Here is a 26,644-nt window from a genome sequence, read left to right on the forward strand (position 1 = left end):
GACATTAGGGATAAATCATTTCACTTCCTTACCCCACCCCATCCTAGCCTTATCTTCCAGATGAGAAAACTGAGACCTATAGGAGACTTGCTGAAATGGAATCCACTAAATTTAATTAAACAACTATTTATTAAGTTCCCATTACATAATAAAGGAAGCTAGTTAGAACAGTGGATAGAGTACTGGTCTTCAAGTCAATGAAGACTGACATTGAAATCAAACCTCAGACACTTATTAACTGGATTACCCTGGACAAGTCACTTATCCCAGTTTGCTTGTTTCCTCATCTCTAAAACAAGGCAAACCACTCCATTGTCTTTGTCAAGAAAACCTGACATGGGGTTGTGAAAGGTTAGACATGGCTACAACCACCTAAACAACAATGATGTTGAATGATGAAGATATGCATATACAGAAATCACAAGATCTTTGTCTTAAAAAAAAAGCTGACCATTTTTCAGAATAAGGGAAGCATCCAAATAACTAAAAGGCAAGTTAAAAACAGAAAATTTTAAAGAAAAAAAATGCCTCCTTCATTTGGAATCCTTTTAGAAAATCCAGGAGTTAACCAAACTTTTTATTTTCCCTACTGTCTTTAAAAGTTCTGTTCATATAATGATTATATTTTCAAATTAATTTAAACATGCCTGCATGCCAGTGACTTACTGATGATATCCTCTTCTCCTAAGTGTAGGAATGTGAAAGGGAATTCTTTGTTCTCTTTTCTGAGTTCACACTTGTAAAGGGGATTTTTTTATTCCCTATGTCTATTATGAGTTAACACTTTAGTTAACACTAACTTAAGTGCCCCTACTTAGATTGTGAAGACAGGACTAACTCTCCTTTTGAACTCTACTTTTGAAATGAATCAACAAAAGATTGAACACCCTATTTAGAACTAGGTGTGAAGATAGCAAGGTACTTTGAGAACTCATGTTACTTGCTTAGAGAGCTCCACCCTTTTAACTCATTCCCAAACTTGTGAATCATATGATCAGAGTTTACACCCTTAGAAACTGAATCTTCCAGGAATCTGTGAACCCTTTTCATGAGTATTCATCACCCCCTCCAGAAAGTAAGAACTGGTTCCTATAAGCACTGCCCCTTTGGGAAGTGCTAGACAATTAGGAAACTGTGATTGGCCCCTGTGAAGAGGGGCAGACAAAAAGTCACCATAAAAGCCATGAATTCTTTGGGTTGGGTCAGTCTTGTGGAGATAGTTACCTTACTGGAGAGTCTCTTCAAGGGAGCTTCTCTGGAGACTGTGGCTTGGATCATAGGCTTGGATCTCAGCTTCACTTGGACTCTGACTCCTGGGCTACTTTGTGGGGGTGAGTTAAAGGCTGACTCCTTTGCTAGTTTCTGGAGAGACTAGCATCCATCTTGGAGGAGGTTCCGTGGTTATTCACTACTGGCCTTCCTGGTTGAGAACTAATATCTACTTGGATTAAGATAGGATAGATAACCTATCTTAACCACCTCACATTTCTTTTCTTTATTGTTTCTTCTCTATTTGTAAATAAAATTTTGACTAGAGGTATAATAAATATTGGCAACCACATAATTTCCCAAAATTATTGCCCAATCATTAAATTTAACCCTTAAAGAAAGAAGAGTTTTATCAAAATGGAGAATTAGGAGAATCAAAGCAGAACTTATCCACTAAGATTAGCATGGGAAAAGAGTTTGAACAGAGCTGAGGTGTTCACCTCCTATTATGTCAGTCTAATGATGATAACAGTAGCAATAATGTTGGAGGCAAGGTCTTGCCAGGAACTTATTGGTAAAAGCACTAATGGGAACTGGCCAGAGAATAATAGAAACAAGGAAAACAGAGGTAGAGTCCTTTGATAATTACTGTCATCACCCTTTTATTCACTCTCCAAACATTATGTGTGTTGAGTTAATGTATTTTCATTATTATGTTTTTATTCTACATATGACTGGTTTGTGTGTGTGTGTGTGTGTGTGTGTGTGTGTGTGTGTGTGTGTGTGTGTGTGTTCCTCATGGAAATAGTTTCATTTCAGATCAGAAAGTCATCTGCAATTTGTCTTCTTAGACAGGTACCAGAAGGCACCTAAGGTTTATGTGATTTGTTCACAAACAGCTAATAAGTATGAGTGGCAGAACCTGACTATAGTCTATTGTAAAACAATTTGGCATAGGAGGAGGGAAATCCTGGGAGGCAGCTCCAGTACAGTATAAAAATCCTGGGCTCTGAAGTCAATTCAAGATTCAAAGCCCACCTTCAATGTTTTGTAGTTGTGCAACCTTGGGGAAGTCATTTCACTTCAATGGGCATCAGTTTCCTTCTCTGTAGCATGAGGAGATTAAAATACCTAGTCTCTGGGTATCTCATTTGCTTTAGAGAAAGTTGCCATGTAAGACTTCACAGAGGAGGGACCACCTGAGGAAGAGTTTCATGGAGAGAAAAAAGAAGCTTCTTTTTTTCCTTTCTTTTTTAAAATTAAAATTTATTTATGTTACATTCAATACCTAGGTAACTCTCTTGACCCATTAGAAAAAGCATCATTTGACAGGAAGATATATGTCTAAATTAAAATGTATCTTGCTGATTTCTCTTTATCACTTCTTTCTTTAGAAATGGACATATACAAGTCTTTCTTCAAACAATATTTATATTACTATATAAAAAAGTTATCTTGGTTCTGCCCATTTCATTCTTTATAATTTCATGGAGATCTTTCCATTTTTTAAAAAAAATTAACCTGTTCATCATTTCTTACAGTGCAATAGTATTCCTTCACCATCAGGTTTCACAACTTGTCTAGCCATTCCAATTGATGGGCACCCTTTCAATTTTCAGGTTTTTATCAGCACAAAAGAGTCATTATAAATATATTAGGACATATAGGTTTCTTTTCCCTTTTCCCTAATCACCTAAGGAAATAAATCTAATAAGCCTATAGAACAGAATTGTGATGAATACAAATTAATCTTGGTGACTTTACACTAAATTTGTAATTACTTATTAGTAAAGAAAGAGAAAGAAGTAGGTATTACCAGCTTTACTACCTAAGGTTTCCAGCTGTGTAAATAAACAAGACATAGAAACTCTTATAATGTGTAAAATGGATAATTTTGAAAGCATTAAATTAGAAAAAGGTTTTGTACAAATAAAACTGATGTAGTCAATTTTAGAAGGAAATTAGTAAGTTTGGGGGAAAATATAGTTTCTCCAATAGAGGTCTTATATCTAAAATATATTGAGAACTTTATCAAATTAATGAGTATCAGTCATTTCCCAATTGACAAATGGCCAAAAGGTAAGAATAAAGAGTGTTTGAATGAAGATATCAAAGCTATATAAAAATAAAAAATGCTCCAAATCATTATTAATTGGAGAAATAAAAATCAAAATAACCCCGAGATACCATCTCATATTATACTTGATCAAATGATAAAAGGGCAAAGTGACAGATGTTGGAGGGAATGTAGAGAAATGGGATAACTCATACACTATTCATTGATCTGTGAAATGATTCAACCATTTTGGAGAATATTTTTGGAATTATGGTCAAAGAGTTATAAAATACTATATGCCTTTTGACCCATCAATTTCATTATTAGGTTCCTTCCTTCCTTCCTTCCTTCCTTCCTTCCTTCCTTCCTTCCTTCCTTCCTTCCTTCCTTCCTTCCTTCCTTCCTTCCTTCCTTCCTTCCTTCCTTCCTTCCTTCTTTCCTTTCTGTCTTTCCTTCCAAGGTAATATTTAATTACTGTTGTTGACTACAATAGTTCAAGTAATTAGACAAGTTTTCCAAAACATTAGATTTTACCTTCAGTTATAGAAAGTGGTAGGAACTAGACCTGTGATCCATTGGTACAGTGAACTCCCAGATGAGGGAACTCTTACCATCGATTTCATTGCCTTTTATACAAATTTTATGTCTTAGAGAGTTATCTGGGACATTAAGAAATTAGGCCACTTAATCACAGTCACAAATCCAGCATGTGTCAATTGTAGACACAATGTTAAACTTCAAAAAAAGTGAACACTCTGAAGTAAATTTTAAAATAGACATTTATTTTAAATAAACTTTAAATAAGACTAAATAAACCTTTAAAATGTTTTTTAACAACTACAGGATTTTCTAGAATATTTTTAGCAGTCACTAGTCAGTGATTTGATATTGGATTTCTGTTGTCAGTGGTCTGTATGTTATAGGTTTACTGGATGTGAAATGAAAAGAGACAAATATAAAAACATATTTCAAGCTTCAAGACTAGCTGGGATGAAGGATATTTGATTCTGGGTTCTACTTTGGCCAAAAAGGAAAAAAAAAATTACTTGTTTTATTGCATTTTCCCCTCTAATGAGAATAAGAACAGTTTCTATATTTATCAAAATCAACTCCCTCTTTCTTCTATCCCATGTTGAAGCTCACTATCTCCTTTGAATGGGGGTCTGAGAATTTAGAACACAGCTGGATGGGAAAAGGTAAAGACCAGAACTAGACAAATCTCTCTACTTCATATTTCTTTTAATGCCACCCTCCTCGACATATGGCTTTCCAAAGGTGTTAAGACTATCAGTCAAGAAAGACCAGAAATATTCTTTCATTTTATATCTTCCTATGTCATATTCACCAAACCTTTAAGTCCAATAATAATACTTCTAAGGCATTGGTGTTATTCTTTGCTAATTCCTCCCTTACAGAGCCTTATGCTACAGTGGGCATGTCCTTGGCTTTTCAAAGGTTATATTAGTTGGTCACATTCTTATGAGTCATACCAAAACAAAAAAAGTTTTGAGGAGAGGCAAGACAATGATCTTAACAACTTTAGTGGAGCACCATCTAGATTAGTTCAAAGGTTCTTTTTTTGGAGGGCTGGTCAGCAAGGGATCCATTTGTTTGCCTCCCAATATTCATCAAGTGGCCCACTAAGGTATGGAAGGCTAATAAGTTTGATCAGCAGGAGATTTGAGATTTTCTTAAATATTTTGTTAGCTCTTGATGTTTCCATATTAAAAAAAAACTGAAAGCATATTTTATATAGACAAAGGAAAAGAAAATATCTTCAACTGTCTATTTATGCATGACCACTGTCAGTTGATGGCACTCACTTTTTAAAGAATTATCTAGTCATTTGAATCATAAATTTACAATGCAAAGAGACATTTGAAGACTTCTAGTCAAGTTTCATAAAATAACAGTATTGTGTAAATATGAGTTAGAAAGGATCTCAGTAACCAATTAGTCCAATCTTTGAATGAAAGGAATTCCTATTATGGAATTATTATTATTATTATATTCTAGATGAGTATTTATCTAATTTCTGTTTGATATCTTTAAGGATAGAAAATGAACCTACCAACTTCAGAGGTGCCTCCTTCCATTTATGGACAGATCAACAATAATCATTAGGAAACTTCTAGACATAAAACCTAATTTGGTTTCTGCAATAAGGGGGAGCTTCACATGGACTTCAGCTCTACTGCTCTGAAAGATAACCTTTTTGGACACTTCAGAAGAACAGAAAGATGCAGAAGTAGGATAAGATCCTCACTGCAGGGCTTTATTGGGCTAGTGAACTGTGAAAGGGAATTTCTGCCCATTTTTGGACCCCCAGGTCTGATTCCCATAACAGAAGGCAGGTGAATTATCAGAGAACTGTTTGCATCTGAAACTGTAGCAGAAAAGTGTTTGGTGACAGTGTTAACAAAGACTGCTAGTTTTATATATTCAGATTATAGATATAAGTGAGGAGCATTAAAAAAGTGTACCTTTTGGGGAAGGGTAGCCTTATTAGTTACCAGTTTCCTGGATACTTGCCTAGCCTTTGCCTACACCTACCCCTGCCAGATGGATTCAATGAAGCCAGTATTTCTTAGGTGCCTATAGTGTGCAGTGTGCAATGTTTTTCACTAGAGGAATCACAAAGTTAAGAAAACCTGTGGTTCCAGCTCTCACAGAACTTTCTGATTAGTGAAGAGGTATGACCCTTTCACAGATAACTTTAATAAACAACGTGACAAGCAGCTCAAAGCTGGCAAATGATGTTTTATGTTCAGATCAAGGAGGAAAGAGTGATTATGCTGGTGGAGGGCCAAAATTCAGGAGGGACATGTTCGATTCATTTAGATTCTAGTCCTCTCAATAACTGTCAACCTATTTTAAAATCTGGGATGTGTCACCTAACTAGAGTTGCTGAATAATCCTATTTAATAATAAGAAACTCCTCGTCTTCATTTTACCACTCACTGACTTCATGCCCTTTGTCAATGAACCAGTTACTACTTTACCTTTCCTTGAAAACCAAGTCAAGCTCCTACTCATGGTGCCTGAACTGTGCTTCTCTAGGTTCTAGCCCCAGGAAGACAGGGGATTAGTACAATATTGGTCTCACCCATATATTTTAGAATACCTGGCATTCCAAAAGGAAGCAAAATGAATTTCAAGATAAAGAATGAAATCCATCTACTTGTAATTTCCAGCAATTAGGTATGTTCCTTCTAAGATATCATCTTAGTCTAGCTAAGTCTGCTTGCCAGAAAGCCACTAGTTCTCTGACATTCTCCAGCAATCCATACATATCACAAGTATTCCCATTCTTCACTTTTCCATGAAGGAAGAGTCCTACATGCTCTTCAGAATTTGTGAATAACCATTTAAAGCAATAACCACATCATGGTGAAACTGTACTCTCTTATCTGGAAAAGTCTTGGCTACAAATTCTATAGGGGATTTATTAGTAGAGATAAGCCTAACAACAAGATAGCTTCAGGGAGCTAATGTCTGGATTCATCTGCTGAAGAATTCTCTCCCCATAGCCTCTTGGGGAAAGGCTGTGTTGTCTTTGTGTTCATTTTATTTCTACCTGGGTCAATGCCCTAAGCACTGGATATGCATGGACAGGTCTCGTTTATCCTGTCTCTAGGAAATTTGAGTTCCCTTGTGGAAAGTTTTGTTTATATATGACTTTAGGTACTTAGAATTGTTAAAAGGTGGCTAATCAGTTTGAGAGCATGAGTCTGAGTACTTCCAAGAATCCAATGTAGAAGGAATGATCACTTTACAACCATCAATTCTTATTTATTGCTCATTTATCTGTGTGATTCTGGAAGGCTCAAAAATAAGGTTATTGGTTAGTTTCTGTAAAACTACAAGTCTTAGAAACAAATCACACAGTGCCAAAAATATGTATTAGCAAACAAATCACATTCTTGGCACACAATAAATATTTAATAAAAATATATACTTTATATGTTACTTTTATGTACACTTGTAATAAAAATAAAATAGAGTAAGATCTTGTCCTCGAGAAACTTATAGTTGGATGGAGAAAAGACAAATACATAAATATGGCACATTATAGCTTCATTAGACATGAATCCCCTAATCATATTCTATGATCTAACCAAATTTCCATTCTTCTTGTCCCTCATATATGGTACTCCATCTTTAGCCCCCATTTCCATGCATTTGTACTATATCTTCCCATCTCTGAAACTGATTTCTTCCTTACCTTTAATTCATAATTCATAATTCAAATCCTTCATTCACTTGCTCATTCATTCACAGAATTCATAGCTTTAAGACTGAGGTAAAGAATGACTTTCTACATGTCTTTCCCAATCCCACCAGATGCTAGTATATTCCCTCTCTTAACCACTAAACATTTTTTTGTAATGAAAAAGAGAAAAGATGTAATGTAATTTGTAATGAAAAGAGAGCTGTTCAATCCACCCTCAGATAGCAATCACTGCTGCTGAAAACAAAGGACAACATGATATTAAGTGAGAATTCATTATACTCAACATTAGTCCACATTTTGGCATTCACTCAGATCCCTTAGGAATCCCTATCTATTCTCTACATCCTGTTACTCTATTAATTCCTAGTTATGCTCTTGTCTGGTTCTTACTCATACCACATCATTCCCTCCCTACCAGAATGTCCTCCAAGTCCCAGATTCAGACAATATCAGAGGTGAAAAAGACCTTAGAGGTTATCTAATCCAATAGTCTCATTTTACACAAAATGTAACTGAGGCCCATAGAAGGTCAATCAGTGACTGAGATATAAAATGTTAGTTCTACAAGGGACCTTTGAGCATAAAACTTTACAGATTGTAGCATAAGGAAGGTCAGACAAGGATTGGACAATAGAAAATGAAATGTTAGAGAGCAGATTTAAAAGAGTTCAGACAAAGGATAAGGAGTTACACTGCAGATTAAAATACTGGGGTGGTGTAAAGCCTCAAAAATTAAATTCTACAGATAAAAGGGGGAAAATCTGGAGAAAGAGGAAAAAATTGTCTGAAGGGGCCAATAAAGATAGATCAAAGTAATTTAGATTTTCATAAGAAAATTATAGAAGATAGAAACAAGGGCAGATTGTGGTGGTACTAAAAGAACAGTGTCATTGGTACTAAATTTCAGAATTGAGGTAGGCTTTAAGAGAAACTAACAACAACAGAAAGATGTGGATTTGCATGTAGTTTCATGGGGTTATGATTAGGTTTTGATGCTAAAAGATTACTTTATTATAAATATGAATAACATGGAAATAGATTTTGAACAATGATACATGTATAACTCAGTGGAATTGCTTGTCAGCTCTGGGAATGGGGAATGAAGAGGGGTGGGAGAAATCATGAATCATGTAACCATGTAAAATATTCTAAGTAAATTTAAAAAAAGATGTGGATTTAAAAATACCATATTGGGAAAAGAAAAAGATGAAAGAAAGAGTAGAATGATTGCTTGGCCAGAATGGAAAAATGATTATGAAGAATGGGGAAAAGTCATAATTACTTCTCATCTTGTTTCCATTTTCTTTATCAAAGAGAATAATATTTGTTCTGGAAAAGAAAGAACAAAAATGGCTAATATAGAATTTAAACCTAAGATAAGAGAGGTAAAGGTAAGACAGCCACTAACTACCTTTTTTGTCCAATTGTCCAGGGTCAGAGGAACTTAATTCTAGGTTAATAATAAAAAGAACGATAAAAATAACACATTTATATAGTGCATACAAGTCCTGTGCTATATTTTACAATTATTAGCTCATCTGATCCTCACAACACAGTCTGTGAATTATTATTATGCCCATTTTACAGATGAGGGAAACAAGAGTTAAATAACTTTCCCAGTCATATACTTTGTAAGTGCCTGAAGATGGATTTGAATTCAGGTCTTCTTATCATCCCCATTTTATAGGTAAGGTATCTAAGTTGAAAAAAGGTTAATTGACTTATCAAAAGCCTTATAGCCATTAAGTATCTGAGATGGAATTTTAAATCAGTTCTTAACTTGCTTCAAGATCAACTCTCTGTCTATTAAGCCACCTACCAATTTCCTATATTTCCCTTCTTTAACTGGATAGGTGGTTGTTAGGATATGGTGTGAGTTAAAATGTGTAGAATGTAGCAAAAATTGTCACCCTATATTGGGGGGGGGTATTTAGTATTTAATTCACAAGTCATAGGTGACAGGAAAGCACTATGTCAAATCAACCTAAAAGTCTGAAGAAATATCAAGGATCCCAAAGAATGAAAAGTAGACTCTATTTTATTTCTAGTAGCAAAGAACTGGAAAGTGAGGTGATGCTCATGAATTGTGAAATACTTTAACAAATTATGTTATTTAAACACGATAGATTGCTATTGTGGCAGAAGATATGATGAAAGGGAGAATTTCAATAAAACCTTGGATGGTTTCTCTGAACAGATGCAGTCATGTCAGAAAAATCAAGAGGAGAGTTTATTCCATAAAAACATTACTGTAGGGAGTGTTATTATGGAATTGTTTAAGGGGAAGAGACAAGAGGGAAAACATCTAAATATATTGAGTTTATTGATGGGAAAGGGAGAGGAAGGAGGGTAACAAGGGAAAAGGAACACTTCTTAATCTTATCCCCAAAACGAAATCCCTTAATAATATCCTAATGGCTAACTTATCTAGGCTAAATAAGTTAAGTTTTCCCCCAAACAGAACCTCACAAACTGAGTCCAGTGAAAGAGCCAAGATCCCAGAGGTAAAGTCCAAAATAGGTCCAATAGAGAAATGGTTCTTCTTTGGTCTTCTGTCCAGCTGCCAGCAGCCAGTAAAAGCAGTTTTTCTCCTCTAAAGCTGGTATCTCACAAAGAGCCAGAAAACTTGTAGAAAGATGGAAATCACAGCTACTCCCAAAGCTTCCCCCAAGAGTCTGTTTTTTCTTTCAGTTGGGCCCTTAGAATCTTGACCCAGGCTCCCATGTGATTGTCACATGTCCCTGTCAATCAAATGCTATTCATTTTGCAGAATCATTTTGCAATCTTTCTTTGTTACTACATTTATATATATAAATTAATATATAAAAATAAATATATATAATCATATAGTGAAATAATGTATAGTTAGGCTACTAACATTGTTATAATTACTATAGATAAATTGGTTATTAACAAAATGCAGTTAGATACTTAGATTTAGTTTAAGTATAGAAATCTAGTTAAATGGAAGAATTTTGAAGATAGGGATTAGTTAGGTAGGATTAAGTATATAAGCAAATTAGATGCTGACTTGCACTACATCATAGATTACACAACACAAATAACATGACATCACATATCAAACAAAATTGTAAATAAATGTGTAAATAGATGTAAATAGTGTGTATAATAGGATTGTAAATGAATTGCATTATAGTGTATGTATATGTATATATGTAACATATGTGTAAATGTGAAGTGTATATAAGTGTGTATATGTGCATATGTAGAGCACATGCATATATCGCATGTGTGTGCTATATGTATATATGTGTGTAAATTATGTACATAACTCAATTATATCTATTGTTATGAGTATTTGCATAAGTGAGCTTAATGTTTGGGTTGATTTTTAGTGTAAAACTATGCAATGCTGTATTTATTGTAATTTTCAAAAATTTTTACTCTAAGTTAGATGTTAATGTACTGCAATAGTAGTACCATGTTCTGTATTAGCCGATGAGAGTATTTCGAGTTGGATGTTTGCATGGACGTTATGCTTATCTTTCGTTTGATGTTATTTGCTGCTTTGCTTTTGCTTCTGTTTGACATTTGTACTTGTTCATTATTTAATTCCTTTTCCTTTTTCCTTGTTAAATTCCCTAGAATAGGTTAGTATTAGTTAGATTAAGATAGTTGAGTGTAAGTTGTTTGTTATTTTGGGTAGATTTCTTAGTTTAGGTAATTGGTAAGTATTTTTGTTGTGCACAAATACAAAAATCGTGTTTCAAACACGATTTATGCTTTGTGCAAAGGGAGGAATATAGTAAGCAAAGAAAGATTGCAAAATGATTCTAAAAAATGAATAGCATTTGATTGACAGGGACATGTGACAATCACATGGGAGCCTGGGTCAAGATTCTAAGGACCCAACTGAAAGAAAAACAGACTCTTGGGGGAAGCTTTGGGAGTAGCCGTGATTTCCATCTTTCTACAAGTTTTCTGGCTCTTTGTGAGATACCAGCTTTAGAGGAGAAAAACTGCTTTTACTAGCTGCTGGCAGCTAGACAGAAGACCAAAGAAGAACCACTTCTCTATTGGACCTATTTTGGACTTTACCTCTGGGATCTTGGCTCTTTCACTGGACTCAGTTTGTGAGGTTCTGTTTTTATTTAGCCTAGATAAGTTAGCCATTAGGATATTATTAAGGGATTTAGTTTTGGGGATAGGATTAAGAAGTGTTCCTTCTCCCTTGTTACACTCCTTCTTCTCCCTTTCCCATCCATAAATTTAAAATATTTATATGTTTTCCCTCTTGTCTCTTCCCCTTAAACAATCCCATTATTGGGATAAAAAAGGAGCAACTTGGTGGCTCAATGGCTGGAATGCCAGACTAGGCAATAGGAGGTCCTATGTTCAAATCTAGCTTCAGACATGTCATCCCAGCTGTGTGACCCTTGGCAAGTCACTTAGCTCCATTACCGAGTGCTTACTGTTTTTCTGCCTTGGAATCTATGCACAGTTTTGATTCTAATATGGGAAGTAGGATTTTAAAATATATATAATGTAAAAATAATGAACTTCAAAAGATTTGAGGACTCTAATCAGTGAAGTGACCATCTATGATTCGAAAGCACTGATGATAAAGTGTGTTATTCTCTTTGAAACCTAGAAGGGATGGGCTCAGGATACAGTGGGATTTTTTGGATGTGGTCATTTCAGGAAATTGCTTTGCTACATTATGCATATTTATTACAAAGATTTATTTTGTTTTCTTTTTTTAATGACAAAGAGGATTAGGAAGGGAAGGAAATGTGCTTTTATTAATTAAAAAATTAATAAAAATGGAATGAAAACATATTCTTCTACCCTTGATGTTTCTTCAGTAGTAAAACACTACAACCCCTTTATTATTGAAATAATGATGAATATTTATTTATGTGCTTTTGCTTTTATTTTTATTTTTATTCACTAATATCCATAAGGATACTTGTTCCACAGTCCACTGATCCTAGTATGGGTGAAATGTAGCTGCTTCTGACCCAACCCCGTAATATGTGCTGGTTCTAGAGACTGGAACAACCTCCAGGAAGTGATGCAGAGCAAGAGGAGCAGAACCAGGAGAACATTGTACACAGAGACTAATACACTGTGGTATAATCGAACGTAATGGACTTCTCCATAAATGGTGGTGTAATGTCCCTGAACAATTTGCAGGGATCCAGGAGAAAAAAACACCATTCATAAGCAAAGGATAAACTATGGGAGTGGAAACACCAAGGAAAAGCAACTTCCTGAATACAGCGGTTGAGGGGACATGACAGAGGATAGACTCTAAATGAACACTCTAATGCAAATATTATCAACAAAGCAATGGGTTCAAATCAAGAAAACATCTAATGCCCAGTGGATTTACGCGTCGGCTATGGGGGGTGGGGGGAGGAAAAGAAAATGATCTATGTCTTTAACGAATAATGCTTGGAAATGATCAAATAAAATATATTTAAAAAAAAAATATGTGCTGGTTCTCCAGGGAACACATCGCCCAGGCCCTGGGTAATTCCATGACTTAGAGAACCATTCCCATGAACAGGGAGTCAATTGATCATGTTATCTTAAAAATTTTTGTTACATACCATGAATCCGGCTTTCATGTGCTTCGGACGTGTGCTTTGGACACGTCAATAAAATCAATGTCTTTCGAGTTTAATTCTATAATTTTATGATTCCCTATTTATATTCCTACCCTGAATCTCCTTACAAATTTCCCTGCTCTTTGTTGGCTGTCTTTATATACAAATATATTTAATAGCTTTTCACAACATTCCTTTGGTTGCTTTCACAATGGCAATGGTGCACTGTGTACCACTTACAGTAAAATATCATGACATGCAAAGTTCAAATCCCACCTCAGGCACGTAGCTACATGACCATGGAAAGATTATTTAACCTCTCCAAGTCTCTGCTTGCTCATCTGTAAAAAGGAAAACTATAGCAGCTATCTCACAGGATCATTGTTGCAAAGCTCAAGAGAACAAATTTATGTGAAATATATCACAAACAACGTACTACTGAGTAAAAGTCGGGTTTTATTTTCTCCCTGATATTGCTGCTGCGACTATGACTACAAATCACTTTTCACATATTCCTGTGAATGATGAATCAGAATCACTGTTGTTAAGTGTGAGTGTTCTACTGGGAAAAGATGACAATTATCATCTGCAGGAAATGTCTCAGGACATGATCAAGTTAGTTGATTTTGGAGGGATCTGGACCCTAGATCTTTGTACATGTCATTTGAATACAATCAAGCAGTTTTAGGAGTTACATAGTTAAAATGAAATAAAATTATTTGTCAAGTTATTTAGAAGTAATAAGTTACCAAAATTTACAAAATTGATTCAAGCCATCTGTTAAGTATATGCCTGTACAGATTAAGATGGGATAAAGGGGCTGATTTTCATCATCTTTTAGGGACCAACTCAAATATTACTTCCTCCACGAAACCTTCCATCATCCTTTGGATCTTGATATCATCTGCCTAACAAAGTTACGATAAGTCTCAAATTGAGAAATATATGTATAGTAATTTGTAAACCATAAATCTTTATACAAATAGAAGCTATTTTTCCTATCATTCTCCAATAGGTCCTTCTTTAGGATTCCATCAGGCTAGGGTTCTTCCTTCCTTCCTTCCTTCCTTCTTTCTTTCTTTCTTTCTTCCTTCCTTCCTTCCTTCCTTCCTTCCTTCCTTCCTTCCTCCCTCCCTCCCTTCCTCCCTCCCTCTCTTCCTTCTTTCTTTCTTTCTTTCTTCCTTTCTTCCTTTCTTCCTTTCTTCCTTTCTTCCTTTCTTCCTTTCTTCCTTTCTTTCTTTCTTTCTTTCTTTCTTTCTTTCTTTCTTTCTTTCTTTCTTTCTTTCTTTCTTTCTTTCTTTCTTCCTTCCTTTCTTTCTTCCTCCCTCCCTTCCTCCCTCCCTCTCTTCCTTCTTTCTTCCTTTCTTCCTTTCTTCCTTCCTTCCTTTCTTTCTTTCTTTCTTTCTTTCTTTCTTTCTTTTCTTTCTATCTTTCTTTCTTTCTTTCTTTCTTTCTTTCTTTCTTTCTTTCTTTCTTTCTTTCTTTCTTTCTTTCTTTCTTTCTTTCTTTCTTTCTTTCTTTCTTTCTTCCTTCCTTCCTTCCTTCCTTCCTTCCTTCCTTCCTTCCTTCCTTTCTTTCTTCCTTCCTTTCTTTCTTCCTTCCTTTCTTTCTTCCTTCCTTTCTTCCTAACTTTATAATTCATCTAGATTAATCCTTTTATTTGTCAAATGAGGGAACTGAAACCCAGAGATGTAAATTACTTACTTCCTCAAGGTTTCAAAGGTTATGCAGAAAACATTTTTGACTCACCATGCTATAGCAGTAAATAAGGATCCTTCAAGATTTTACAGTGTAGAAGATCTGGCACATCTTTTGAAGGTGATAAAATTTCAATACAGACCCAGCCATATGTTGTGATATTGTTATTGGAAGTCCGATGTGGAGAAATTTGAAGAAGGTCATCAATAAAAGATTTCTAGTCATATTATGACTTGAAATGGAGCATGGGAAGGGAAGTTCTACAGCAATTAATTAAAGCTCAAAAAAGGTACCTGTATCAGTATCAGTAATCACAATTATGCCTCACTTTTAAAAGTATAAATACTCAGGAAAATCATAACATATGAAGAAGAATGAGACCTAGAGTGCTCAAGAATGGTTTCAAGGAATTGCTGAGATATAATTCAGATGTATAGAGTCTTAGAATTGGAAAGAACATCTACTTAAACTCCTATCTATACAGAGCTTCCTAATATAATGTCTGTCAATTGCCCACCCAGCTTCTGCATGAAGAACTTCATTGATTGGGAATACATCACCTCCCAAGGCAGTACATTTTGGACAACACTAGTTGTTCAAAAGTTTTCCTAAATTGATTTCAAGCATAAATCTGTCTCTATACAACTTCTATACATTGTTCCTTGTTCAGTTTTCTTGGTCAAAGCAGAACACATTCAATCAATTGCTTTAAACAATATTCCTTTTTACACTTAAAATATTGATCATGTTTCCCTATACATGCTCTCAAATACTTGCTTCTATACTAAACAACCTCAGTTTTATTCTAAACAATACTCACATGGCAAGTTTGTCAGTCTCCTTATCATTTTGTCCTCTCTAGACCCATGCCACTTTGCCCATCCTCTACCTAAAATATGACATCTTGAAATGAACCCAGTATTTCAAATGTGAATCATCTAGGGCAGAGGAACATTACACACACACACATACACACACACATATAATAAAACCTATACATATTAATGAAATATATATGTATGTTTAATTACCAATAATATATGTTTAATAAATGTAATATTTTTAATAAATACAATCTAAAATGAGGAGATAGCAGGAGCTGCCATGCCTCAAAATTCATTCATATTAAGTCACTAGAATGTCCTAGTCTTTTTTGAGCCATTGTTGCCTAATTGCCTCCATGATCGTATGCTTGTTAAATAGTTTTGAGTTCAAAAGCAGGAGTTTCTGAAGGACAAGACATTGTAAAAGGAGATCAGCACCCTGGCCAGAGTAGTAAAATGAGAGAAGAGAATAAATTTGACATTATTGCAAAAGATAACTTGAGAGTGCTGCTATAATTGGGAATGTGTGTGGATGGCATGTTGTACTAAATTTAAGGAGGAGGGCATAGATATCTTATTCCTCATAGTAATCAGTTATCTTAATCCTTGTAGTAGTTATGGCAAACAAGAGTCATATGAATCTCTAGGATTTAGAAAAAGAACAACTGTATTGTGGGGATTCCTTGGAACTGGATTTTGACCAGAGTATCTACTTCTGGCTAAGGATAGATATTCTTACTTCCTAAATTTATGTGATTTATTCCCTAGAGTTGGTAAAATAGAACCCAGTAAACCCCACTGCCCCATGCCTTATTTTATACTCCTCTAGATTCATTGAACAGTTACCTCTGTTGACTTCTTCAAATATTCACAATCCTACTTCCTTTTGATATGCCTCATGTTGTTAGACTCTTCTATGTATTAGCATTACTCATCCCACTTCTATTCCCAATCCACCAAATAATTTGCTCTGAAAACAATTTGATCTAATTATATCTCTGTATCCCCTAAGTGAACAGATTTTCCATACTTCTTCCTATTTCACAGACCCCATAGGAGGTGATCAAAGAGCCCACTATGTTTCATTTTCATTTCCCTCTGTCTTTAATGACCATCCTTTAGATTTTTCAGTTGGTTGAGGATTTGTCTTCAAATATTAGATGAAACTCATGATGATAAAACATTCCTGAGACCACCTTTGCCTGGAAATATGCACCAGTATTGTCTTAGAATTCTACCTCATTAATTTCAGGGTATTTAGAGAGATAAAAGGAAAAAAGAAAGAATAATTCAAATGAGTTTAATAATAGTAATGATAGGAATATAACATGCCTGGAAATAATGAAAACACAATCAATAAATATTAAGTACCTAGTGTGTGCTTAGGGCTTAGAGAAGGCTTAGGGCTCCAGAAGTAGTAGGGAGGGAGTCAGTTGGTTCAGATTGGATAGAGGATAGGCTAAAGAAGCATCTTAGAACTCTCCTATTTGCCAGGGAACCAAGAAAACTGTGACTACTCAATCAGAATCACCTCTCCTGCCTGCTGACAACTTCCTGTCCAAAGTGGCACATTCATCACATGAGAAAAATCACCCTTTCCCTTTTTTGCTTCTCTATATTCTGTTCTGTCTAAGTTCAATTCCAAGTCTGTCAATCAGGGCACTTTTTACAAGTATTAAGGGCCTATTTTAAAAGAAGGAACACTTTAAAAAAGATGACATTGGTTAAAAATGAAGCCAAGTATATCACGTTAGCCTGAAGGAATGATATTTAACAGCTGAATCCTAATGTAACTTGAAACTGCTGTGAATGAGACCTTGTGTCTTGCTGAAGTTCACAGAGTTAAAGCAAAAGGCAGATTTCTAAGAATTCTTTGCTGTTACATAGCTTTTATCATGATCACGAGCTTTCTTGGAACTCAGCTTCCTTTTCTGTAAAATGGGTCTAATAAAATTTATTCTAACTACCACACACGGCAATGGTCAGGGAAATATTTTGTAAACCTTATCATAATGAGAAAATACTGGGGGTTGCTTGGCATAACACATTGGGAAGCAAGCTGAGGATCCAGAAAGATATGGGTTTAGTACTTTCTCAGATATATACCAGTTCTGGGGCTCAGTACTAGTCACTTCACTGCTCAATGTCTCAAATGCCTCCAAAGACTTTTAAGGAACAGAGGAGTTCATGTTCAGCCATTGGTGGAAGTTGTTTTCCACATCCCCAATTCCTGCTACTAATGAAAGCAAACCTATCCTACTTTCATCACATCCAAGGCAGTAAACAATGAAAAGTGTCCAAACACTCCAAGCTCACAGTTAAATTTCAGTTTCTTCCTGATGGCTCATTTTCTTAGACCACTGAACACTTCATATTAGCTTTAATCCACTCAAGCCACTTTCCGATTTTATCTCCTTATCCAGAGGCAGAGATAGGAGCACATGGATATGGATCACTCTCTTAGTTTGTTGGGAAACAAACTACCCAATTGTGCCTGAAATGAGTTGGTATCCTTTGCTGAGCTTAGAGAGCTGCTCCCTGCCAGGGACAATCTGGGGAGACACTGAGGTAGTTTAGGTTCAAAGAACAAGAAAAGAGTTACCTGGCTTAACAGGACATTAAAAAGCAGAGCTCTCTAATATGTTTTAGAACAAGATGATATTAGCACACGGGAGAGATGAAAACAATTAATATTAGAGAAACAGATTTATCCATTCCTAACCATTGAATGATAGTGGTTTATGCCAAATTCCCAATACAGAGACACATTTTTCTTTTCAAAACATCACTTATAAACCCTGTACTTGTATTAAAATTTCTTTCTACCCTCCTCTCCAAAGGTATGAGTCTTTTCTACTTCCATATGTATGTATTTATGTCGATAACTGCGAATATTTTTTAAATTTGTCTCCCTGGGTGTATATCTCCTCACAGTTGTGCAAATGTCTGTCTTTCTCCTTGCATATTTAGTTCGCACATGTCTTCTCTGTAGGTACAAGACAAAACAACACAGCTAAACAAGCACTCAACAGAATTCTTCATCGATCAATTAACCACCATTAAGAAGAGATAGCAAACTGTGACCACATGGCTCAGACTCTTAGAGATGAGGCTACATAAGAAAAAACTTCAATGCAGGTATTGCTGTTGTGGCAGAATGACTCCATTCTACCAAGTAAATTCCCACTTAAAGTAAGTGAACTTCAGTCTAAATTTCTCAGCATGAACAAATGGCCACAAATAAAAAAGGTCTCTGTCACGTACCTTTCTCTTGTTTGTAGGGCATATGTAGAAGTTGTCAATCACTGTGGTGATGCCAGGCTGTAAATTGAGTTTGATGTATGAAGTCCCATAATCTGATGACCTGTAGGAAACAGAAATATAGTCAATGTCTCTTCAAATTTCCCCCTATCCAGTTGGTTTGTAACTAATTTTTCACCCTGGGGACCTGCTTTCCAGGGTCTTCCAAGCACAGTATACATCTGACTTGCACAAGTTAGGCTATTAGCTCCATGAAGAAAGACAATAATTATTTTTTCACTTGTATCTTTATGCTCCAGTACTGAGCACAGGGCTGGTGACTTAATAAATTTTGTTTGATTGGTTTTTCAAACTCAACTTTAGTAAAACAAAACATCTAGGAACATGCAATATAGGCATCATTTCATTTCCTCAGCCTTCTCCTTCATTACTCATATTTCCCAGATTTTAACTAAACTGCTTTCATCCTTGCTTCTCTAAATATTATTTGTGCTTTCCTACACTTCTGGGTCTTGACTCAACATATTTCCTAGAAAATGCCTGATGATCTCCCTCCTGTCTACTAAAATCAGAATGATCATTCAAGAGTGTCTGCTCAAATGCCAGGTTCTCCAACAAGTCTTTCCTCAGCTCTATAATTAGAAATCAAGTCCTAGCATCATTATAAAGAGTTCAAATGGCATCTGGCCCATGTTAAATATAAATAGGAATCCTTCTATATTATCCTTAACAATTTTACCTCCAATTTCCAGTTAAAGACCTTAAGTGAAGAGCAATTTACTACCTCTTCTATAAATTTTAAAGTTTATTATAAAGTAATGTGACTCAGTCCTAACCTGATCATTTTCTCAAAATAAAAATTTCCATCCTTTCAACATGACTATTAGTTCAAATATTAAGAAGGCAAAAATCTATTTTAATAAGAATAAAAGATTCAAATGTGTTCAAGGGATCTCAGAAAAAAGTAGGTCCAATTCATCCCTGAAAAAGAATCACTCTCTGAAAACATTATGTAGATAGTTCTGTCTTTGCCTGACGATCTTTAATGAGGGTGAATGTAGTAGTAGTAGTAGTAGTCTCTCGGTAACCGAGGATGACGATTATCTTTGTGCGTTTTTGTGCACAAAGACACTTGTGCGTGAAGATTTAAGTGGAAAAGGCGTTTCACAGAGACAGTCCCACTCTCTTGGGGTTGGAAGCCTGGGTCCAATAGCACGAAAAATCATTACACCTGGAGACTTTCTCAGCTGCATTGGATGGCCATGTTGTCTTTTGTGCTCCAACATGCCCTAAGCACTCCACAGTGCCTTGCTGTATCGCCATCTCAGCCGTTGAACCTTCTTGTTGGTTTCTTCTGCCTGTTCCGCTGAAGCAGTCTTCACATGCTGGGTGAGCAAAGCCCTGGTTCACCAGGGGTCAGCGACCCGATGGCTACCCTCACAAGGTTTAGCTGGCCTGTTGAAGCTGTTGCCCGGGGTGTGGCTGCTGCCACATGCTAGCATCTACTGGGAGCCACAAGTGAGAGCTGGGTGTCAGGTGAGGGTCAGAGGCTGGAGAGCTGACCTAGGAGGGCACGACAAGCCCTCCACACCAAAGATATTACTCCTAACTCTTTTTATAGCCCATTGCATTTTTGACTGATTCTTACTGTTAGGAAGTTGAACTTAATGTTGAGCCTAAACATAACAAACTGAAGTTTGCACCTACTACTTCTAATCTTGCACTCAGGGGCTAAGAAGAAATCTAATCCAGTTAAAATTTATAACTCTGATGCAACTGAAGTCAATTATCATCTCCACAATTTTTTTTTTCCTTTGGACTAGTGTAAACCTTAAAATTTCTTAGACTTATGAATGTTGGAAATTTCACCATTGGAAAATTTCATACTTGGAAAAAATTTCCTACTGATAGTAAGAACTCTATTGGAATGTGAACACCCTTGGCATGGGAGGATCCTTCTCCTCCCTACTTAAGACTACTTTAGGACAGAAACCTTTTGCTAAACAATGGAAAGGGCTTTGACCTATGCTTAAGCATAGAACAGGAAGTTCTTTGAGTCATGATTCATTTGAGAATTGATACAATAGAGATACTTGGAATGACAGAACCAGGTCTTGGAAAATACAATTTCCACCCTACTTAGAGTAACAGGATTTAGGAAGGGCTGCAGCAAAGGATCAAGATTTAATTATTTGAGAATATGACCTTCAACAGACATGTGCAAAGCCACAGACCTCTGGGCGGTCCTGGGTTAAACTAGAACCACCATTGGCACAGGGAGACATCGACAGTGATTGGTAGATGTGAGAACTGAGGGGAGGGAACTTAGATGGTTTCCTTAAAAATAGTGGGGTCTGAGGAGAGGGAGGAGGAGGTTTTGCTCTGAGCGAGGTGGCTCTGAAGGAGGACTGAGGAGGTTGCTCTGTGGAAGGACCAGGAGAGAAGGCTGGCTCTGAAGGAGGAGAATTCTCTGGAAACATTTCTTGAAAGGAGGCTTTCTTGAAGGTGGAGCCTGAGGTTGGCATGAGAAGCCTTACCTAGAGAGATCTTGGGTGAGTGATAAAACCAACTGACTGATTTATTCATTCTTATTCCTTTCTTCCTTTCTCTCTTTTTCTATTGATTAATCAGTGTATTATAAATTAAATTTCTCAATAAAACCCAGTTGGCTTGGACATATTCATAAATTGGGAATATATTCCCTGGTGACCATCTTATATTTATATGAAACCAAGACACAGTAGAAAACATATTTCAGCGGTCATAATTGATATATATATATATATATATTTCCCTTGCTCCCAAACATTTTAATTATCACACTAGAGACCCCAAACTACTATGTCACATTCTAGAATGAGGTCCCTTGTCCTGAGTGCTGGAGATAGATTTCAAGAGTTACTTGAAGTAGAATGAAAAAATTAACATCTTTATCTTCACTAACTTCTAACCAAACTTAACATTTCCTTCAATTATTTAAAGAAATAATTCCAATAAATGTTAAAGAAGATCATGACCTGAATAATTGCCAGGAATGGATAACAGCATTATAGACTGAGAGCTCAAAAGTGTCTTGGAAGTCAAGTGCAACTCCCTTACTTTACAACCAAATCAAGGGAGACCTAGGGAGGTTATATAATTTGCCCAGAGTCACAGAGCTAGTAGATATCTGAGGAGTAATTTACATTTAAGCCTTCTTTACTCCCAAGTCCAATGTCTTATCTACTATGCCATGCTGTCATTTGTAAAATAAAGTCATTGGCACATGATTTAAAGAACATATATTGAAACTGTGGAATGACTCATAATCTTCCCAGACCCTAACTCTCCAAGGAGAATTTAATTCCAAAAAGAAATGCTTGTTAAAGTCAAATAAATCTCTAACAGCTGGAATGCTCAAGAGTAGGACAAAACAGGTACCAGATTTCAAGCATACCTCAGAAGATCTTTAAGACAGAGAGTGTCTGCCTAGAGATCTTAAAAACACATTATGAAGACCACTTCCAACTCTACATTGCAGGAAGATGGATCTACCACAAGATTTTTTCCCTACCTTTTTAAGAATGTTTGCTTTTTTGTAAGACATTGTTGAATTAAGTAACTCATCACATCTGAATACATGACTTCTTATGACCTTATTGAACAAATACAATGGATCATGCATGTTTTATGCATAGTCGTATGCACAACTTGACTCTACAGTGAACTTTGTTCATTATTCATTGCTACAATAATGAGCTTTGGGAGGGGGACCAATAGGACTATGTAGAGGTCATGATCAGTTACAAAGAATCCTACCTATTTCTCAAACTGGTTTCACACTGAAAGCATGGCAATATAAATTAAGTTGCTTAGAGCTTTATGAACATGAGTAATTTTGCACTTATTATCTTTAAATACATTATTTCCATTTGATTTCATGGCAACCTTATGAGGTAGGTAAGGCAAATATATTAGAAGTTTTGCATTGCATTTGGAGTCATAGAATCTAGGTTCAAATCTTTGCTTTTTCATTCTCATAACTATGTAATCTTGGACAAATTATAACTTCTCTAAGACTAAATTTCAACACTAGAGAGAGGACTTATTTGGAATAAGAGGACTTGGGTTTGAATTTTAGCTCTGCTCTTTAAAACCAGTATGACAGTTTTTTAGGGTTCCACTTTCTTCATGTGTAAATTATGGGGATTTTAATATCACTTCTAGCTTCTATGCAAAAAACAGTACCTGTCACAAAAGAAAAAAATAAATTATTCTGATTACCATGAAATCAAAAATATGTTAATGATTAAAATCAATTCAGCAAGGGGAAAATGAATAATTGGGGGGGAAGTCTCTTTTAAATCTCTGATGAGTTTGATAATCAAGACAGGAAAATTCTCAATATTAGAGGGCTTATGATAAGATATTAATATAATTTTATAAATTAGAAAACTTTAGTAGGTTAGAAACCAATTTGGAATTGTGATTTTATTTTTTGCCTGAATTTTTAAAAATTCATTTAAAATTAATTTTAGATGTTTTATTTTCCCGATTACATGTATTAACAATTTTAAGCATATGTTTTCCAAAATTATAAGATCTAAATTGTTTTCCCTCTTCCCTGTTAGAGATGCTAAGCAATTTTATCAGGGTTATACATGTATTTTCATGCAAAACATACTTCTATATTGGTCATTGTTATAAGAGAAAACTCATATTTAACCAATACCCCTCTGCTTCCAAAAAATAAGGTAATATGAAACGTAGTATTCCTTGATCTGCATTCAAACAGTTTGTTTTTTTTTTGGAGATGGATAGAATTCTTTGGCATAAATCTTTCAGAGTTGTGCTGGATCATTGTATTGCTGAGAGAAGATAAATCTTTCATCGAGGATCATATCAAAATATTGCTGTAACTGCGAACAATGTTCACCTGGTTCTGCTTATTTCACTCTGCATCAATTAATTTAGAATTGATAGAATAGAACAAGGTTTTTCTAAAATCATCTTGCTTATTCTTACTTATATAGCACAATAGTATTCTATTACCATCAGATAACACAATTTGTTCAGCCATTCTCCAATGGATGGACACCCTCTCAATTTCCAATTCTTGGCTGCCACAGAAAAAGTTGCTATAAATGTTTTTGTATAAATATGTCCTTTCCCCTTCTTTATGATATCTTTGGCATAAAGACCTAGTTGTCTTATTACCTGGTCAAAGGTATGTACAGTTTTATACTCTTCAGGTTATAGTTCCAAATTGTCCTCCAGAATAGTTGGATCAGTTCACAGATTTGCAAATAATGCATTAGTGTTCCAATTTTGCTTCATCCCCTCCAACATTCACCACTTCCCTTTACTATCATTCTGGCTAATATAGTAAGTAAGATGTGATACCTCAGAGTTGTTTTAATTTTCATTTCTCTAATCAAGAGTGACAGGACATTTTTTTAATATGATTATTGATGCCATTGTTTTCTTTATCTGAAGACTGCTTGTTCATATCCTTTGACCATTTGTCAATTGGAAATGTCTTGTATTCTTGTAAATTTGAATTAGTTCTCTATATATTTGAGAAATAAGGCCTTTGTTAGAGAAATTTGCTATAAATTTTCTCCTCAATTTGTTGTTACCCTTTTAATCTTGTTTACATTGCTTTTTTAAGCAAAAACTTAATATAATCAAACATTCATTTTACATCTTTTTAATGTTCTCTGTTTCTTGTTTGGTCATAAATGCTTCCTTTCTACATAAAACTGACGGGCAAACTGTTATATTTTCCTTCAGTTTATTATGGTATGACCCTTTATGTCTATAGGATGTGAGATATTGGTCAATACCTAGTTTCTGCCATACTGTTTTACAGTTTTTCCATCAGTTTTTGTCAAGTGGTGAGTTCTTTTCCTAAAAACTGGTATCTTTGTATTTATCAAACACTATATATTGCTATGGCCATTTAACCCTGTTTATTGTGATTCTAATCTATTCCATTTATCCACCATTTTATTTCTTAGCCAATAACAGATTATTTTGATGATCACTATTTTAAAGAACAAGTTGAGATTTATTACTGCTAAGTCACCCTCCTTTACATATTTTAGTTAATTCTCTTGACACTATTGAACTTTTGTTCTCCAAGATTAATTTTATTATTTTTTCTAATTCTATGAAATAATTATTTGGTAGTTTGATTGATATGGCCACAAATAAGTAAATTAATTTAGGTACAACTATAATTTTTATTATATTCCCTTGATTTACCCATGAGCAATTAATATTTTTCCAATCATTTAGATTCCTATGTTTATTTTGACAACTATTTTCCCAAGTGTTTTATATTGTCTGTAGTTATTTTAATTAGAATTCATCTTTTTGTCTCTTACTAATGGACTCTGTTGGTGATATGTTAAAATGTTGATGATTTATGTGGGTTTATTTAATAACCAGAACTTTACTAAATTTCATTTCATCATGTAATCTGTTGTATTTTGTTGAAGACCTTTTCTTTCTATATTGCATATAAGTATGTGATTTCTGTTAGTTTTGTTACTGATGTGGTCAATTATGCCAATAGTTTTCCTTTTGTTAAACTAGCCCTGCCTTCCTGGTATGAATCCCATCTGGTTATAGTGAATGATCCTTGTGATATATTGCTATTGTCTCTTTGCTAGCATTTTATTTTAAATGCTTGCTTCTATATTCATTAATGAAATGAGTCATAATATTCTTTCTCTGATTCAATCAAAATTGAAGAGAAAGAACAATCTGGGGGGAAATTATAGCAAGTATCTTTCACAAAGGCCTCTTTTCTCAACTATGTAAAGAACTGAGACAAATTTATGAGGCTAAAAGTCATTCTCTAATGGACAAAGCATCAAAGGCTATCAAAATGTAGTTCTCAGATGAAGAACTTAAAACTCTTTAATAATTTGAAAAAAATGCTCCAATTCACTATTAATTAGAAAAATTCAAATTAAAATAACTCTGAGGTAACATTTCACATTTATCAGATTGGTTAATATAACAAAAAAGGAAAATGATAAATGTTGCAACTAATGTGGGAAATTGGGACATTAATACACTATTGGTGGAGTTGTGAACTGATACAACCAATCTGGAGAGTAATTTGAAACAGTACCCAAAGGGTCATAAAACTGTGTATACCCTTTGACCCAATATTTCCACTACTGGGTCTATATCCCAAAGAGATCAAAGATAGGGGGAAAAGACTTACTGGTACAAAAATGTTTATGACAGTTTTTTTTTTTGTGTGTGTGTGTGTGGTGGGAAAGAATTAGAAACTGAATGAATACCTAAAAAGTAGGGAATAATTAAACAACTTGTGGCATATAATTGTAATGGAATACTATTGTGCCATAAGAAAAAATGAATGGGATTATTACAAAAAAAAATCAATAACCTGGAAAGACTTAGATGAAGTGATGCACAGTAAACTCAAGGGAATTTTATGAATAATAATAGCAATAAGGTACAATGATCAATTGTGAACTTTAGAAATTATATTTCAGGTCCTGTGATTCAATTTTCAGAACATAACTCAAGATAATTGGGTTAGGGTAGAGCTATTAAACATCTGATTTGGGGTTATAATCCAGGATTCTTGACTCCAAGTCCAGTGATCTTGACATAACTACATCAAATTTCTTATGACCTGCTGATCAATTTAGTCAGTGTCTGAAAGATCATAACATGTAAAGTACAATTTTAATTTCTTGGAACTACTAAAACAGTTAATAAATTTGACATATACAATGAGTCTAGTATGGGAGATCAACTTAGACCA

The 26,644-nt window shown here is 35.0% G+C and overlaps 1 protein-coding gene across 4 annotated transcripts in view; it reads right to left on the bottom strand.

The window, feature by feature from the left end:
• SORCS2 (sortilin related VPS10 domain containing receptor 2) overlaps positions 1 to 26,644 on the bottom strand; it is a 1,375,930-nt gene that overhangs the window by 544,337 nt on the left and 804,949 nt on the right. For all 4 annotated transcript variants that reach the window (XM_001372355.3, XM_056802395.1, XM_056802396.1 and 1 more), the window contains one exon: positions 18,859 to 18,958. In XM_001372355.3, coding sequence (XP_001372392.2) covers positions 18,859 to 18,958 — 100 coding nt within the window. The remainder of the gene's footprint in view (positions 1 to 18,858; positions 18,959 to 26,644) is intronic.

The sequence above is a fragment of the Monodelphis domestica genome, chromosome 6 (genome assembly GCF_027887165.1).
Source record: "Monodelphis domestica isolate mMonDom1 chromosome 6, mMonDom1.pri, whole genome shotgun sequence".
NCBI classification, from domain to species: Eukaryota; Metazoa; Chordata; class Mammalia; order Didelphimorphia; family Didelphidae; genus Monodelphis; species Monodelphis domestica.